A 19,616-nucleotide genomic window follows, 5' to 3' on the forward strand; every position below is an offset into this window, starting at 1 on the left:
AGCAAATAAGAGAGCCTGTGACTTTGACCACTGACCCTCAGTCAGGAGTTGCTGTCACAGTTTTTATTAAGAAAACAATCCACAATGTCATGTAAATTCCTTGGTTCTGGCTTGGAAATTGACTCCTTAATCATGCACTAGGGCTGTAAATACCTTAGATTGTTTTGCTGGTTAGACATCTAGTCATATGTTATGCAAATAGATTTAATTTAAGTGATAAGTATTGTTTTGTGATCTCTGGCCATAGAGAAGTTTCAGTGATTGATCTGCTTACACCCAAGGACAACTGGGAAGCTTAGAGTTTGTCCTTTGTACTGGGAAGACTTTCCTATCTGTCTTACTGGGCTAATTCTTGGGGAATTGCTGTTAAGGGTAAAAGAAAGACCAAAGAGAACACTAAAGAGCTAACTGTGTAGTGGGCAAACTCTTTAAGTATGTATAGTATATATTGGGTGGGCAATAATAATAAATGAATATTGGGGAGTCAATTCATGAAAAAGGCACTTTTGGGCAGCCTGAAAAATGTGTGTTTGTGTACACATATCCATATTATATATGCACATAATCATGTATATATACTTATACATGTTCTTTAGTACTTGATAATGTGAAGTTAAAATTATTTATGATTACTTCACTAAGGAATCCAATTCTTTAAACAAAAATATTTATAAAGATGTCAATCCATTTATAGCTCTTCACAACATGACTCTTTCTACTTTCACAATATTCTTATATTTGATACCCTCTATGCCCTCTCCAATTCAGTCATGCCAATCAAGTTTCACACAGGAAACTATCTCTTGTCTCTTTCCCTTCGTGCTGGCTATTCCCCCCATGGCTGGAATGTATGACTTTCTCATCTCTGCCTCTTTAGAGTTCCTGGTTTCTGTTTCTTTCAAAACTTGATTCAAGAGCTAGCTTCTAAATCAGCAGTTCTCTGAGTGTGGTCTGGGGATGCCTTGGGGTCTCACAAGTTTAAAAATCTTTTCATAATAATATTAAGACTTTTACATTTCTTATTATTCACACATATATGGAAAGGGAGGGAGGGAGAGTATGTATCTGAATGAGAGCACAGCATCTTCCTACTTATATAGAGAACTAGAACTATGGACAAATATAGATTATGCAGTAGAATGTTGTAGCTAATGTACAAAGAGTACTCTTGAGCACTGAACAATTTAGAAAGTGATTTCTCACCACCAAGCCAGGAAGACCTGAATTCAAATGTAGCCACAGATAATTATTAGCAATGTTACCCTAGACAAGCTGTTTTCATATATTTCCATTTCCTCAGCTATAAAATGGGAATTACTACTAGCAACTGTGTTCCAGGGTTGTTGTAAAGATAAAATGATACAGCATTTGCAAAGCTCCCCTACCCCAATCTTATATCGAAATCCTAGCTATTATAAAATCCTGCATTATAGATACAGAAACTGAGTCTTAGGGGAGGGACAGTGACTGAATCAAGTCCCAAAAGGAAGTAAATAGCAGACCTGGGATTTGAACACTCTTTCCTAATTCCCAGTCTTCCATCCTTTCTCCTATACCATATTGCCACAGTATTCTTTTAGGTAGTGTACATAGAGTTATGCAAACTAGCTTTTCAGGTAGAAAAGCCTCAAAAGATGATTTAGGCTTTTCAGGCCATTTGCTCCATGCCTTTCCCTTAGAAAGTCCCAGCTCTTAAATTCAGAATCTTTGAGAAGAGACCACAAATCAGTTTTGGGATTAGGATGTAAGTAATTCTAAACTGTTTTGAAGATAACAAGAAACTATGTATCATACCTCCCCCCATTACCTCCCCTCACAACACCACCTCCACATCATCATCATCATCATCATCATCATCATCATCATCACTCATTATTAAACCTAGCCAGGACTGAATGTAGAGTGGGTTATATAGGATTTTTTTTTCTTTTTCCCAAGATGCTGACATAAAAGGAGTCTGGAGATGACCACAGGTTTTTTTTTTTTTATCATCCTTCTTTAACCTGGAGAATTTTGTTCTATGCCTCTTTCAGGTTTTAACTGATCTGTATCTTTGTACAATTTTTGTTTGTTAATTGGAGATGGTGGTTGTAGGACACTAAGCTTCCTCCCATCTCTATACCTCTATAAGTTTCTCATTCCATCCCCCTCACTTTCCCCCAGTATTCAGTAATCACCTGGCTACCTGAATCATCAGGTTACCTACATGGGATTGACCCAAGATGATTGTTATGGTAGATAAAATTATGGGAAAGGAAGTCAGGAAGCCCGAGTGTGAGACCTACTTCTGACAATGAGAACTGTGTGAACCTGGGCAAGTGATATAGCCTCTCTTTGCCTCTATTTACTCATTTATAAAACAAGAATAATAATAAAACAAACTCAGGGAGTTATCAATCAAACGAGATAATGATTGCTATAGATATGTGCAGTATTATCATCAGGCAATCTGATTTGGGTGTTGGGTATAACTGCATAATTCCTTTGAGTTCCTTACCTTCAATATTCTGTGTATTTGGTGCATTTCATATATTATCTTAATGGCTGTCACAGTTTAAAAAAAATCATTGTAAATCTAGAATGTGGCATTTTAAATCCCTTTTTGTACATCTCCTTTAGCCTCTCTCATCCAGCCTTGAAGGAATCCTTTAGCACTAAACCCCCAAATCAAGGGATCACTTCTGAAAAACAGAACTTAAGTTCAGCTCTTCCCCTATGTCTCCTCCTTAATCTAGATTTTCTCTATATCTTAGATGAAGTATCACTATATTGATGCTGTTCCTCAGATTATTTGAACTCATTTATTTTCAGATTGTTTTTTTCTTTCCTGTTTAATGAGGAACATAACTTAGAGACAATGGATTAATTCCAATTGAGGCAGGATTTACCCAAGGGTGTATGGAAAGTGTCTCCTGGTACTTATTTTGTTATTATTATTATTTTTTATTCAAGGTGGTGATACCCTGCCACGTACCAATCAATGACCCACTGGTAAGTAGGCCCTTTTGACATTGCAACTTTCCAATTTCAGCACTGTCTTACAGTTTGAAAATGAGGCTGTAAGCTCATTGTCAGCAAAGACTGTTTCATTTTAAACTTTGTATCCAAAACTTCATGATTTGTTCATAGTACATCTTTAAGAAATATTTGTTGAATTGAATTGTTTTCTGCTCCATAAAATTATGTGTTTAGCTCATAAGCTTTCTTTTTTAATGTCTTAAGTGTATTTTAATTACCTTCATTCTTTAATGTGGGAAACATTTAATTTTGCTTTTAAAATCTAGAATTATCTAGAAAATTTTTCAAAAATTTTCTTATCGTAATTAGATAGGTGAAGAACAACATCACATTTAATGAATTTGTAGTAGCTTCTTTGGGGTAGGTAATGCAGTAGGTAGAGTGCCACACCTGGAGTTAGGAAGACTCATCCATGATTCTGAGTTCAACTCTGGCCTCAGATGCTTACTAGCTGTATGAAACTGTGCAAGTTTGTTTGCCTCAGTTCTTCATCTATAAAATGAGTTTTATAGAAGGAAATGGCAAAATACTTTACAAGAAAACCCCTAATAGGGTCACAGAGAGTTAGACATGACTGGAAAATGACTGAACAACAAATAACTTCTTTTATTAATATGTAGTATACCTTATATTTTTCTGTGTTAATATTATTATCATCTCCCAATAGAATGTAAACTCTTTTAGGATAACAAGTTTTTATATATATTTTTTGCTCTTATATCCTAAATGCCTTATGCCTAGTAGGTACTTAGAGTAGGTGCTTATTATTGATTGATTACTTTAGAAATGAAATATATGTGCAGCTATGTGAGAACTATCTTCTAGATGCCTACCTTTGTTAAAAAAAAAAAAGCAAAGACATTTTTAAAACTCTATGTTGAAACCCACAAATCTAGAGGGGACAGTCTCTTAAATTTCTTACCAGAGTCCTTTGCTGTGGTATAGATTTTTGATTTTGCTTTGTTTTGTTTTGTTTTGTTTTAGGAGAATAAGTGGTCTCACTGACCTATTTCCTCGATAATCTTTTTTCCATGTTGGAACTGATTCAGAACTGAGGGTTTACTTAACTTCATTTAACTACTAGAAGTGTGAGATCCTTTGAGGTACACTTAGGTTAAGCAACCAAAGTTTTTGTGGGACTTTGGAGAAACAAAATATAAGTATGCTATTGAATGGCATTTATTTAAAAAAGGCTAATTGGCAATTATTTTTCCTTTCCTTAGTAAGTTTGTTTATATTACTACCTACTTTTGTTTATTAAATAATACCTTTAAAGCAAGTCTTCCCTATAGTTTTTTTTTTTGTCTCAACAGAACTAAATACAGGTGAATTAAAGCCATTTATCTGACATTTTTAGTTTTTGGAAAGCTCAATATATACCTCATTTGATTCTCACAAAAAAATGTGAAGTGACTGAATTTATTTTACTTTTTACACATCAAGAAATAGTCTCAGCCAGGTATAGAGAGTTCATAGAATCACACAGTTGATGAGGCAGACTAGGTTGTCTTGACTTTGAGCTCAGTGACCTAACAAGCAAGCCATTCTGCCTTTCATAACACACTCACAACCGTTGGTCATTTTTGCATGAAAATTTGCCCCTTTGCCCCTGATAAAGCCCAATATACTTTTGAATTTCTGGAGTGGTCATTTTTAATTTTATCAAAACAAAATTTTTTATTTTGCTATTCTTTTGTCACCTATACTTGTGACTGGAGAGGGATTGGCTTATTTTGGGCAGATCATTCGCTGTTTTGTTTTTTAGGTGATCAGGATATGCCTAGGGTCCTCTCAATATTTACTTGGGTGGGTGGGGTGTCAGAGGATTCCAGAGATTCACTCTGTTAGTACCCAGGTCATGAGTATGTCCCAGTGAACTTTCTGGGACTTTGAGTTTCTGTTTTAAATGTATTAGATTGCTATTGGTTTGATTGTTTTGTTTTATTTTTTCCCCTGGGCAGCAGTTTGCCCCAGGCCAGCTGACACACTGACAGCATTACTAGCATTGGGAGTTTCTTTTACTTGAGCTTCTTCTTCCCTGACCCCTTTCCAGAAGTTAGTGAGAAAATTGGTTTCTGATCACAGCTGGTGAGCTGGTGCACAACTAGAGCTCTTTAACATATTATGTCCTTGTCCTCTATAGGCATCCCCTGCTGTGTATTCTGGGATCAAGGCCATGTCTGAATTCCTAATTTTCTATTGATCTTAGCACATACTTTTATGCCTCAGTAGTTTAACATTCATCCAGGATGGCACAAGAAGATAATGACTGTGTGAAATGTACTGTACCTTGGAAGGCCAAAATAGGCAGCTGATTTATTAATAAATAGTCTCTGGTTTAATTTCAAAAGGGGAAAACTTCTTGGTCTCCACACCATCTTGTTTAAACTAGAGACCCTTTTTACTTCTCTCTGTTAAATTATATTATATGAATGCATAGCTAGATCTGTTTCTACAAAATTATCCATCATCTATAATAGCTGACACTTTAATTTTCTAATTTTTTACTTATATTTTATAATTTATATTACCATATGTAATTTCATATGCATGGATTTATATACATATGTACAAATGTTTATACATTTGATTAAATATATATTTGTATATATACATATATATATATGATATATATATAGTTAGTGTCCGTATCACATAATGTATACGCGGCTAGCTCTATGATCAAGAAGGCTTGTGTTTTGTTTTTTTTTTGTTTGTTTTTTTGTCTTATCTCTGACACATACTGGCTGTGAGATCATAGGAAGGTTACATAACTCCTCAGTTCCCCAGCTAAGATAAAAAGTCATAGACCAGTTAAAGCTCTGTATGAGAGAAGGAAATTTCTACATTGGGACTTCACATAAATTATATTTGGGTATAAACTGATCTGGGTAAAAGAGATAGTCTATGTATGTGTTTATCTGTGTTTATTATATATATGTATATATGCATACATATATTTATTTACATGTGATTATGGTCGTACATATGAGGGAGAGAGACAAAAACAGCAATACTAAGGTAAGTGTGGGAAGACGATAGAGTTTTTATAAAATATTAAATGCTATAAGGATGTGTCTTTATTCATACATATATTTGTATTATAGTATATAGTAATATCTCAAGAAATGTGAATGTGAATATATGTATATACATAGTCTATATAAAATATGTGGATATATATATATACACTTCTATAGAAGTTTCTATGTATATACATACATATACATATATCTATACTGACAGAGTATAGAGAACTTTCTTTGAAAACAGTAATATGAAAAAGCCTTAAGTTTGAGAACATGTCCTTCCTATCACATCATATCAGAAACAGAGCCCAACTTTAACATGCAGTTCTAAATCAAGAAATAAGATGGAAAAAATGAATAAACAACAAAAAAACAACAAAAAACCCCCCAAAATAACCATAAAAATCTACTATAGTTAAAGGGAAAACCAAGATACAGACTCAGAAGATGATGTCAAAATAGTTAAAAACAAAGCCTCAAGGAAAAATATTTTAAATGGGCACAGATTCAATAAAAATTCCTTTAATATATTAAAATTTTTTCAAAATCCAAAGAGTGGTAGACGAAAAATTAGGTAAATCAATGAGAGCTGTGTCAAGGAAGTTCATTACCTCCCCATCCTGAGTAGCTTGACCTGCCCATCAAACATTCCTGACATAACACAGTTGTGCCAGGTTTGAGTCCCTCTACTTGTTGTACATCAATAAAAGTCAAGGCTTTGGGGTGTGAGGGGGAGAACTGAGAAGAGAAGGAAGAGATCAGGAACAGATCAGGCAGGTGAGAGGAAAGGAGGAAGAGACATGCAGGCTAGGGATCACATGGTCAGGTTACTTATAGGAATGATTGTCTACCCTTTCCAATAAACTTTATAAAATATATATCTGGGTAGAAATATTATTCCAATTGTTACAGAGCAAAGGAAGAAAATTATGAAAAGAAAACTGACAACTTGGTAAAAGAACCACAAAAATACGGAAGAAAATAACTTAAAAGTGAAATTGTCCAAATGGAAAAAGAGATACAAAATCTTGCTGAAGAAAATAAATTCTTAAGAGTTAGTATTAGACAAATGGAAGCTAGTGATTTTATGAGACATCAAGAAGCAATAAAACAAAGTCAAAAGAATTAAAACATTTGAAATATCTCATTGAAAAAATAATTGAGCCAGAACATATTCTAAGGAGACATGAATTTAGAGGCATTAGATTATTTAAAAGCTATGGTAAAAGAAAGAACCTCAATATCATATTTGAAGAAATAGTCAATGAAAACTTTCCCTCTATCCTAGAATCAGAGTAAAATAGAAAAGGAAAGAATCCACTGTTAACCAACTAAATGAGAACTCTAAATTAAAACTCCAAGGACTATTATGGCTACATTCCAAAAACCCCAGGACAAAATGAAAATATTTCAAGTGAGAAAGAAACTATTTAAAAGTTTTAAAGTCATATAAGATTTAGTATCTACCATGCTAATAGAATGGAGGGCTTTGAATATGATATTCCATAAGGCAAAAGAGCTAGGACTAAAAACAAGAACAATTAGCAAAATTGTGTATAATCTTTCAAGAGAAAAAAATATATATCCAATGATATAGAGGACTTTCAAGAATTCCTGATCAAAAGATTGGAGTTGAATATAAAATTTTACTTTCAAATACAAAACTCAAGACAAGCATAAAAAGGTAAACCTGAATGAGAACTCATGAAGGATTCAGTAAAGTTAAACTGTTTGCATTTCTATATGAGAAGATGACACATGTAACTTCTAAGAACTTTATCATTATTAGCTCAGTTACAAGAATTCTACATAGAGAGTTGATTATTTTGAGATGATGTAAAAATGGATAAGTAAGAAAGAGGGATGTTGTGGGAGATCAGAGAAGGGAGAAGAATAGGGGAAGTTATCTTACCTAAGAGACACACAAGTAAGAGCTTTCACCGTGGAGGGAATAATGGGGAGGAATGGAGCATGCAATGATTAAACCTTACTCACATCTAAATTGGTTCTAAGAGGGAATATATACATACACATACTCATTTATAATAGTAATCTCTTACCCAACAAGGAAGGACATAAGGAAAAGGGAAGATGATAAAAAAGAGGATGGATAAAAGAAGACAGTGGTAAGAAGCAAAACAGAATTTAGAAGATTAATACGTAAAGAGAGAGGTCAAACAGAAGAAAATAAAATGGAGGAAAATGAACAGCTATTAATCATAACTGTGAATATGAATGGGTTGAACTCACCCATTAAATGGAAGCAGATAGAAGAATGCATTAGAAACCAGAATCCAACAATTTGTTTTTTACAAGAAACACATTTGAAACATGCAGAATTAAAACAAGGGGCTGGAGCAGAATCTATTTTGCTTTCACTGAAGTAAAAAAAGGCAGGGGTAGCAATCATTGTCTCAGACAAAACAAAAAGAAAAAAGAGACAATTAAAATGGATAAGCAGGGAAACTATGTCTTCATAAAGGGAACCATAAATAATGAACTAATACCAAATACTAAACATATTGCCCTTAATGTCATTGCATCCAAATTCTTAAAGGAAAAGATAAATGAATTACAAGTATGAATAGACAGTAAAACTATACAAGTGAAAGATCTCAATTTCCCCCCTTTAGAGCCAGATAATCTAACTATAAAGTATTTTAGAAAGAATTTAAGAAGATTACTAAAATCTTAAAAAGTTAGATATGGCAGCAGTCTGGAGAAAACTGAATAGGGATAGAAAGGAATATACCTTTTTTCTAAGCTCTATGTGGCACTTTCACAAAAAATTGACCATGTGTTAGAACATAGAAATCTCACAAGCGAATACAGAAAAGTAGAAATATTAAATGAATTCTTTTGAGACCATAATGCAATAAAATATGCTTTCAGTAAAAGGCTGTCAAAACATAGATTAAAATTAATTGGAAATGAAATAATCTAATTCAAAAGAATGAGTGGATCAAAGAAGAAATCCTAGAAACATCCATTTAATCAAAAAGAATTATTGCAATGAGACAACATACCAAAATTTGTGGGGTATAGCCAAAGCAGTAAGGGGGAAATGTACATCTCTAAAGCATATATCAACAAAAGAGAAAAAGAATATATCAGTTCTTCAGGAATACAAGTTTTAAAAAAGCTAGCAAAAGAACAATTGAAAAATTCCCAATGAAACTCTAGAATGGAAATCCTGAAAATCAACAGAATGATTAATAAGATAGGAAGAAGAAAACCTAATATATACAAATAGTATCTGGTTTTATAAAACAACAACAACAACTCATATAAAATAGGTAAACCATAATATCATTAGGATTGACATTTCTACTGGACAGGATAGATAAGTCTAACTACTCATTATCCTTGTAACTTTCCAAACCAAAATACTACAGTTTAGAATGTAAGATCCTTGACAGAGGCTATTTTCTTTTTTGTATTAGTGACCCATTGGTTCACACAGTGCTCCCTATATACTAAATACTTAAATTCATTCATTCATTTTTTCATTCATTCTTAAAGACTACCAGACAACACTGAGACAACCAGACTACTTAGCCTACTTAAATGACACTTTAAGAAACATTGATCTACTAGAAGGACATCTTAAATGAACACAGCTTGAAGGCAAAAAATGTTCTGAGTTGGTCTTTCTTTGTGTATTTAATAGAGAGCCAAGAGTAGGCAAACCTTTTGGATTGGCTGACCTTTTATCCTGAACACAGCTGGGAGGAAGAAGAGAAGAGGGAGAATCCAAAGATAGTCATATAAAATGCTGTTGACGCCAACATCTATAAACCTTATATATAACTGTGTCAAAGTATCTACTTTCCTCAGTGCCTTCCTGTTTTGTCTCACACCTTATCAGTGAAACTGATGAGTCATTGGGAAGAAGGCATTATTGCTCAGTCTACCATTACTTAAGTCTCTCATCGTATTTACAAGACATCTACTTTGTGGACATTGGTTCAGACTGCTATAGAGATCCAACCTTTTTGGTATGAACATGTGTTAAGGAAGGGAGGCCAGATTCAACACAGCATGTGATCATTTGCCTTTGAACATTTCCATATATATATTTTCAGACTTCTTGTGCTCTTCCTTTGGAGGATGCATTTTCCTGCAAAGTTGGATGCTGAGACTTAGAATTATTCAAGACTTCCTGTGATATCTTTGCATTTATATTGTGGCTGGGTGGTTGGACTTTTAGGGCTCTGCTATTTCCAAGTAACAATGTCCTGTCATCACCTTATTTTTTTTTAAAGAAAATCTCATTGGGGTGCTTTAAGATTGCCTCATAGTAACTCACCTGGGGGAAGTATTGGTTTGTGGAATGAAATTCCTTGAAACAAGTTAAGACTCTTTTCTAAAGTATTATTCATTAGCCCCTGTCAGAGAGGGGAAGCACTGGAGTGCATTATAACAACACATCCTATAGTGTGTTGGTGATTGATAGCCCCTTACTCCTTTGATGAAACTGATACTATCCAAAGACCATTCATTGGCTTGGAAGTCAAACAGCCTGATTTGGAACTTGAAAAATTGAAAGAAAAAGTCAGGTTAGAAAGAAATCTTTTATGTTTTAATTTTATTAAATATTAGGAGTGTACACATTTAATTTAGTAGAGCTTTTCCTTGTCGTTACTCATCATTAATACTTGTATTATTAAAAGTTACTGTTCTAGAGTTGGTGTTGAGGTTCCTTCTGTATAGAGATGAGAAATAAGCTTGTCTAGATTTTTTAAAGTGTCTTTTCTTTAGTGATTTTGTGACCTAATGAGGATTACTGATTGGCTAGTTGGATATTATGTCAGGGAAAACTAGTCAAATCCCGAATGACTTTACTTGACTGTTTATCTGACTCTGGAGAAGTCACCTAATGTTTGTGTTACTCAGCTATCTCCCTAGGACATAGGTACTAAATCACAGAAAAGTTGATAATTGCATTGATGGAAGGAGTTCCCATAGTTGGAGTTCAACCCCAAAGGAATCACAGATTCTTATGAATAGGGGAAATGAGTGGTTTTTTCATATGGCCATTATCTTTTTTCACCCTTCTTTTCCATTATAATGTTTTTAATGCTGAATAGAAGAGATGAGGTTTTTTTTTAAGATTTATGATATTGTGTGACTTGAACTGATGCACTAGCAAAAATATTTGCTAATTAATAAAGCTTCATTCATTTTTTTCTATTATTATAACTATCTCCAAGTTTGAAGTACCAGTCTCCTTGTAAAAGGTCTTATTTATTTTCAGGTTTGAAAAATATTTACAAAAACTTCCATTTGGAAAATTCAAAACCCAAATGATTCCTCCCTCCCTCTCCTTCCTTCCTTCCTTCCTTCCTTCCTTCCTTCCTTCCTTCCTTCCTTCCTTCCTTCCTTCCTTCCTTCCTTCCTTCCTTCCTTCCTTCCTTCCTTCCTTCCTTCCTTCCTTCCTTCCTTCCTTCCTTCCTTCCTTCCTTCCTTCCTTCCTTCCTTCCTTCCTTCCTTCCTTTCTTCCTTCCTTCCTTCCTTCCTTCCTTCCAAAGAATTTATTTTCTAATACAATACTGGTTGTCTGAAGAAAGTAAATTTTAGGTAACTAGATAGATCAGATTAAGATATTTATTTGTGACTTCCCAAGACCAAACTTTAAAACAAATATTTAGAAAGAGCTTAAACATTCATTAGTCTTTATTTTGTACAAAAAACCCTCAGTAATATTATTGTTATATTTATTGCATGTGAAGAAGCCACAAGATATATTTTAAAACATTTTAAACACATCCTTCTCATTTTCCTTTTAAATATCATTTAAAGTGTCTTTGATACCGGAGTGAGTTGTCTGTTTAACCTAAAGGCTAACCATCTATATAAAAACAATAGAAAATAGTTTTATTCAGAGGAATTTTCATTGATTTCTTCACAGTGGAGTATTGCCTGTGTGGGAATGTGGAGGACAGTTTCTGCTTTCCTAGTGAGTCTTAAACTTTAGGTACACTCAAAATTGATCTGGGATCTCTCAGATTTTACTCTTTCTTGCAAATGTGTCCATTGTAACACATCTATTCTCAACCATCCTGTTGGACTTTTTCCTATATCTTTCCATAAGTTACACAGGGACTGTATCAAAGTACTTTCTTCTGTATTCATCAGGATAGTAGTGGAGTATTTGTGCTTTATGAATAACATTTGGTGCGGTGGGCAGAGTGCTGAGCCATAGAATCAGGAAGAACTGTATTTAAATCCTGCTGTGTTACCTTGGAAATGTCACTTGACCTATGCTTCAGTTTTCTCATCTTCCCTGGGTTTTTGTGAGAATCAAATGAGATATTTGTAAAATACTTTGCAAACTTTAAAGTACTATGTAAATGTAAGCTATTATTATTTAAATGACAAAAATAAGAAGGGGAAAGGAATAACCAAACCTAGGCCTCTCAAACCACTTCTTTCAAACTATCTTAGATAACTTCTTCCTCCCTCTTAACCCTTTCTTCTCCTGCCTAGAAGCTGGCAAGCTTAGCTCTTCTCTCTCTAGTAGCTAGAAAAACAGATGAAGCCTCCATGTAGTCATTGTTACTTCTTTTCATTTAACAATATCTAGGATTTCTAATAGTTTATATGATTGCTATAAGTACTTATTTAGCCTACTAATTATACTACTTAATAAATAAATTTAGTCTATTAATACAACTAAAACCCAACAGCAATATTACTAATTCTTTAAATGTAGTAGTCATGTTTTATACAATAGACTCTTCAATAAAATTGTTTGTAATCTATATACTTAGAAAAATTGAATGACCTTCAGTTCATTCAGAAAACTTACTATGCAGAGCAGAAACCTCATTCTATAACAATGCAAAATGAAGCATTATTTCAACATGACTGATATGTCATGATGTGATTCATAGTCATAGGTACTACTTACATGATGCTTTAAAGCTGACATAGTACTTTACAAATTTGGTCTTCACAATACCCCTAAGAAGAAGATGCTATTATTAGCCCCATATTATAGTGAGGAAACTTGGGCAAATAGAGGTTAAGTGACTTACTTGCCCATGGAAAAACAGCTAATAAGTCTCCCGAGTCTGGATTTGAACTGAGGTCCTCCAGACTTGAGACTTTGCATTCTATTCATTATTTTCACCAGCCACCTATAAATAGCACATCATATTAATGTAGCTAGCCTGTTAGTTTCTTTGAGAGACAGACAAAGACAGAGAAATGGAGATTTCTTTGAAAATTTTAAATATTTTATTTTCACAGTTACATGTAATAACAATTTTCTATATCCATTTCTGAACTCAGATGATCCAAATAGGTTCCCTCCCTCTTTTACCTCCCCCCTCCCAGTGGTGGTAAGCAATTTGATCTGTGTTATACATTTATTATTATGTAAAATTGACTTCTATATTGGTCACAGTTGTAAGGGAATATTCACATAAAACCCAAACCGCCAAATAAACTAACATGGACAATATTATGCCTTGATCTGCATTCTGATTCTAATGGTTCTTTCTCTGGAGGTGGATGGCATTCTTTGTCATAAGTCCTTCAGAACTGTCCTGGATCATTGCATTGCTGAGAGTAGATAAGTTTTTCACAGCTCATCATTGTACAAAAATGGAGAATCCCAGAATTCCTAAATATTAGCTTGTGCTATAGTGTAATGAACCAGACAGAAATTACTGGTTTCTTTTCAATCACCAAATTGCATTCAGTGTGTACATTCCTGTTTGGTGTTTGAAAAGCCTGATCTCCACTCCTCTTAAGACATGTGCTTGATAGTTCTCAGATACCTCAGACTCCTCATGCATCAACCACTCTGGTTCAGCTCTTCAGAGCTCCAGGTGCTAAAATGGAAACCAGCTGTTGCTGGGTGTTTGGAAACTTGGGGCATTATTTTGACTTTTTTTGTTTCTCAGGTTGGGAAGGCAACTTCACAATAACTGCTGTAATCTTGATTCAAATGCTTTTTGTAATCATAATGGTTTTGTTTCCTATTTAATTTAATGGAAAATTAATGTGCCCTGCTTATCCAAAGTGGCTCTTATCAAACAGAAAATAGAATAGATAGAAAATGTCACTGTCCAAATCTTTATTTTCTCCTTCTCAATCTTTTTCAACAATTGTATCTATTCCTATTTCTTGGAATAAGGACTCTGGTTTGTTTGTTATCAAGACTATGTTAAAAAAATCTTCAAGTCATATAATCATTAAAAGTGTAGATTTTGAGAAAAAATCATCAGTAGGTCATTACTTTTAGTTAACAGTAGTAAAGTTTTGTTAGTGTTCTGTGTATAACTGACATGTTTTACTTATGAATTAAATTATTCATTTCAGTGTTTAGGTCCCCCACCCTAAACTTATTTAGACCAGATTGTAAGGATGTAAAGGACACTGGCAAATTTTTTTGAAGGGAAGGGAGGAAGAATCTGAGTCAGTTTGGTTTAAGTGGAAGTTTATATTCAAAGATGCTCTTGCTTGATGCTTCACTGAGGCAGCTGAAGAAAGAGCACTCTGGTTCAGAGAAGCAACAGAGGGGAGTAAATCCTGACCCTACATACATGTTGAAGCCATACCCACAGCAATATTATACGAGCCATTTGGTGAGGACAAGTTGTTTCTTGGGTCCCTGTGAGTTCATATGTGAATCCTCTACTGTTGAAATGAAACAACTATAATCTGAGGCCCTGAGAATATGAAGCTTATAGAAAAACTGATGGTTACCTTTGAGGGCAGTATCAAGTACTATTTCCCATCTTCAACCTGAGTGGGATTAATGTGAGAGAGAAAGGCAAATGTTTCTATATTTAGATCTTTTCTTTCAGGACGCTGTGATATTGGGGTGAATTTGTTATATTCACTAAAATGTATAGGTATTATATGTAGAAATATTATAGTTTATTATTTTATTTAATGTCATTAAGATAGTTTGTTTTTATCTATGAAAATTTGGTTTTGTGGATTATTACTGTGGCCACAATTTCAAAGAAAATAGGAAAATAGATGTCATAGAACAGGAAACTGGCCCATATCCCAATATGACATTATCAATTCTGTGCCTACTTACACAATACTATTGTCTTGGTATATATCAAATAGTGGTAATATAGCATTCCTGCTTTCATCTTTATCCTGTGTTTTAGGGTGGTGGACCACTTTGGAGTCTCTGAGTTTTTCTCATAAACAGGACTCTTAGGTATATTAAAAACAAACATAATTTAATGGTTCTTTATAGAAGTGATTTCTAAAAGATATGGATATGGTCACATGGTCTGAAGAGCAAAGAATTTAAATTACTTGGTCAGGCTTATACTTAGTAGGCTAAATCAAATACTTATGAGACATTTTTGAATACACATCTTCTTGACTCCCAAGCTTACCGAGGTCTTTTGGCAACAATAATTCAATATTATAATAATAAGTCCCATTTAGACAGCATGTTAGGGTTCCATGGTGATTTCTTCATTCCTACTCTTTCCTTGATATTGGAGGATATTAAATTGTGATGACCAGATATATTAAAAGTTCATATTATCCAACTTCAACTAGATCCTCACTGAAATCAGGGAGTTCTTTTATTCCTTGCTGGTTGGCTCTTGATCTCATTCTCCACTGAAACTATTCCAAATCTTCTTTTTCTTCTTTAAGCCTCTTTTACCTTATCCCTGTCTTTCAGTTGAAGACTTTCTCTTTTGCTTTATTGAGAAAATTGAACCTTTCTTTCTATTCATATCAAAACCCCTTGATCAAATCTTCCACTCTTTTCTCTATTTTCTGACAAAGAAATGGCCTTCTCCTTGCCAAGGCCAACCCTTGCTTGATCAAATCCCCTCCAAACTTTTCATATTTTCCAGCACATTTCAACCTCTGTCATTCTGACTGTCTGTTTCTCCCCATCTCTCCCCTCAAATAGTATTGCTCTTATTTTCTCTTTTCTCTCAGTGAAATCTTTGAGAAAGCTATCTATTTGTTACTTCTACCTCTTCTCTATTCACTTACTCCTCAATCCTTTGCACTGTGGCTTCTGACCACATTGCCCAAATGAAACTTATCCCCAAAATTACCAGTGATCTCTTAGTTGTCATGTCTGTGGTTTTGTTGTGTTTAGTTTAATTTCTCCCCCTGCCCCATATTGGTCAGTCCTTATCCTTCTCAACCTATCTGCTTCATTTCAGTCTATTGACTATATTCTCTGGATGTATTCACATTTTGGAGTTTTCATGTCACTACTCTTTTCTGAATGCTTTCAGCCTTAATTTACATGTGGTATGTTTCTTCCTGAGTCAGACATAAGCCACATAGTGGGTGAATGCAGTGGTCTGCTGTTTGTGTGCAAGCAAAGATTGACAAGTGAGGAGTTCAGAAAAAGGCTTTTAAAGGGAAAGTAACCAGCTTGTTTGAAAAGTGATGGAACTCACCTGTGGAAGTACATTTTAAAAACCCAGAGGCACTTAAGTGGCAATTTAAAATGTTAAGCAGTAATTGCAGTCTTCCTAGAAGAGTCTGAAGGGCAATTATGATTCCTAGGGAGAGAGCCATATTTACAGCTCTTAATTTTTCTCATTTCAATACAAATGCTCTCTTTGTCAGACTGGTAGAAAAATTCCCTTTTTGCTATTTCCATTTGTATCAATATCTGGACTATTGGCTTGCCCTTTTGAGTTTAAGGCTTTCAGCTGCTTCTGGCCTTGATGATTGCTTTTGTTAGGTCCATATATTTCCTTTATCCTTACTCCCTTGATGACCTAGATATTTCTATACATTTTATTGGTATTTGTGAAAATATTTCATTTCACTATCCTTCTATTCATATATCCAATGAGTTTGCCAATCTCATTGTTTCTACTTTCTCAGCATTTTTTTGCCTCCATGTCTTTATTTACTTGGTCATCATGCATTAACTCTTAAATTCCAATAATAACCTGCTTTCTGATTGTTTTTCCTCAAACCTTCTTTCTTTTTTTTTCAAAGTAATATTAATAAGGTGAGAATATTTATTCACTATCACTTGGAAAACAGAAAATATAGCCATGAATTTAAATAGATAGTTACTTACAATGGATTAGCTTTCATATATGTACTTTTTTCTTTCTAGCACTGGAAACTTTCATTTATTTTTTATTTATGTATTTATCCATTCATTTAATTATCTATCTATCTATCTATGAAGTAGGGTATTTTATTTTATTTTTATTATTTTTTGAAAATTATATTTAATTAGTCAATTTAGAATATTTTTCTTTGGTTACAAGATTCATGTTCTTTCCCTTCCCTCCCCCCAACTCCTTCCCATAGCCAACTTGCAATTCCACTGGTTTTACATGTGACCATTATCAAAACCTGTTTCCATATTGGTGATGTTTGCACTAGGGTGATCTGTATCCCCAATCTTATCCCCATCTACCCATGTAATCAAGAGTTGTTTTTCTCCTGTGTTTCTGTTCCCACAGTTCTTCCTTTGGATGTGAATGGCATTCTTTTTTCATAAAACTCTTTGAATTGTTCTGGATCACTGCATTGTTACTCGTAGAGTCCATTACAATCCATTACAATCAATTGTACCACAGTGTATCAGTCTCTGTGTTTAATATTCTCCTGGTTCTGCTCCTTTCCCTCTGCATCAATTCCTGGAGATCATTCCAATTCTCATGGAATTCCTCCAGTTTATTATTCCTTTGAGCATAACATATACCACAATTTGTTCAGCCATTCCCCAATTGAGGGGCATCCACTCATTTTCTAATTTTTTGCCACCACAAAGAACGTGGCTATGAATATTCTTGTACAGGTCTTTTTCCTTATTATCTCTTTGGGGTATAAATTCAGCAATGCTATGACTGGATCAAAGTGCAGATAGACTTTTAGTATCCTTTGGGCATAGTTCCAAATTGCCCTCCAGAATGGCTGAATCAATTCACAACTCCACTGTCAATTAATGTCCTGACTTTGCCACATCCCCTCCAGCATTCATTACTTTCCTTTGCTGTCATTTTAGCCAATCTGCTGTGTGTGAAGTTGTATCTCACAGTTGTTTTGATTTGCATTTCTCTGACTATAAGAGATTTAGGACACTTTTTCATGTACTTATTAATGGTTTTGATTTCTTTATCTGAAAATTGCCTATTCATGTCATTTGCCCATTTATCAACTGGGGAATGGCTTGATTTTTTTGTACAATTGATTTAGCTCTTTATAAATTTGAGTAATTATACCTTTGTCAAAGTTTTTTTTTAATTTTTAAAAAAAATTTTTTTCACTTTAAACATTATTTTATTTGGTCATTTCCAAACATTATTCATTGGAAACAAAGATCATTTTCTTTTCCTCCCCCCCCCCCCCCACCTCTCCCATAGCCGATGCACGATTCCACTGGGTATCACATGTGTTCTTGGTTCGAACCCATTTCCATATTGTTGGTATTTACATTAGAGTGTTCATTTAGAGTCTCTCCTCAGTCGTATCCCCTCCCTCCCTGTAGTCAATCAGTTGCTTTTCTTCGGTGTTTTTACTCCCACAGTTTATCCTCTGCTTGTGGATAGTGTTTTTTAGATCCCTGCAGATTGTTCAGGGACATTGCATTGACACTAATGGAGAAGCCCATTACCTTCGATTGTACCACAGTGTATCAGTCTCTGTGTATAATGTTTTCCTGGTTCTGCTCCTTTCACTCTGCATCACTTCTTGGAGGTTGTTCCAGTCTCCATAGAATTCCTCCACTTTATTATTCCTTTTAGCACAATAGTATTCCATCACCAACATATACCACAATTTGTTCAGCCATTCCCCAATTGAAGGGCATCCCCTCATTTTCCAATTTTTGGCCACCACAAAGAGTGCAGCTATGAATATTCTTGTACATATCTTTTTCCTTATTATTTCTTTGGGGTACAAACCCAGCAGTGCTATAGCTGGATCAAAGGGCAGACAGTCTTTTATCACCCTTTGGGCATAGAAAGGTTTTTTTTATGAAGATTTTTTCCCAATTTGTTGCTTCCCTTCTTATTTTGGTTGCATTGGTTTTGTTTGTACAAAACAGTTTTAATGTAACCAAAATTATTTATTTTACATTTTGTAATTTTTTCTAACTTTTTTGGTATTAAAATCTTTCCTTTCCCAAAGTTCTGACAAGTATGTTATTGTGTGTTCACCTAATTTACTTTAGTTTCCTTCTTTATACTGAAGTCATTTACCTATTCTGAGTTTATCTTGGTGTAGGGTGTGAGATGTTGATCAAAACCCAATCTCTCCCATATTGTCTTCCAATTTTCCCAGCAGTTTTTTTTCAAATAGTGGATTTTTATCCCCAAAGCTGGGACCTTTGGATTTATCATAGACAGTCTTGCTGAGATCACTTACCCAAAGTCCCACTGATACTTCTTTCTGTGTCTTACCCAGTACTATATTGTTTTAATGACCACTGCTTTATAGTATAGCTTGAGATCTGGTACTGCTAGGCCCCCTTCCTTAACATTTTTTTTATTTCCTTGGGTATCCTTGATCTTTTTTTTTCTTCCAAATGAACTTTGTTATGTTTTTTTCTAATTCAGTAAAAAGGTTTCTTGGTAGTTCAATGGG

General features: G+C 34.3%; 1 protein-coding gene across 11 annotated transcripts in view; it reads left to right on the forward strand.

The window, feature by feature from the left end:
* The window catches only part of TNS3 (tensin 3), a 481,975-nt gene that overhangs the window by 230,078 nt on the left and 232,281 nt on the right, over positions 1–19,616 (forward strand). For 7 of the 11 annotated variants that reach the window (XM_007500437.3, XM_056804871.1, XM_007500440.2 and 4 more), the window contains one exon: positions 2,953–2,991. The exons of the other annotated variants lie outside the window; for them this stretch is intronic. In XM_007500437.3, the coding sequence (XP_007500499.2) occupies positions 2,953–2,991 (39 nt within the window). The remainder of the gene's footprint in view (positions 1–2,952; positions 2,992–19,616) is intronic. 11 annotated transcript variants of the gene reach the window in all.

This window comes from Monodelphis domestica, chromosome 7 (genome assembly GCF_027887165.1).
Source record: "Monodelphis domestica isolate mMonDom1 chromosome 7, mMonDom1.pri, whole genome shotgun sequence".
Classification (NCBI taxonomy): domain Eukaryota; kingdom Metazoa; phylum Chordata; class Mammalia; order Didelphimorphia; family Didelphidae; genus Monodelphis; species Monodelphis domestica.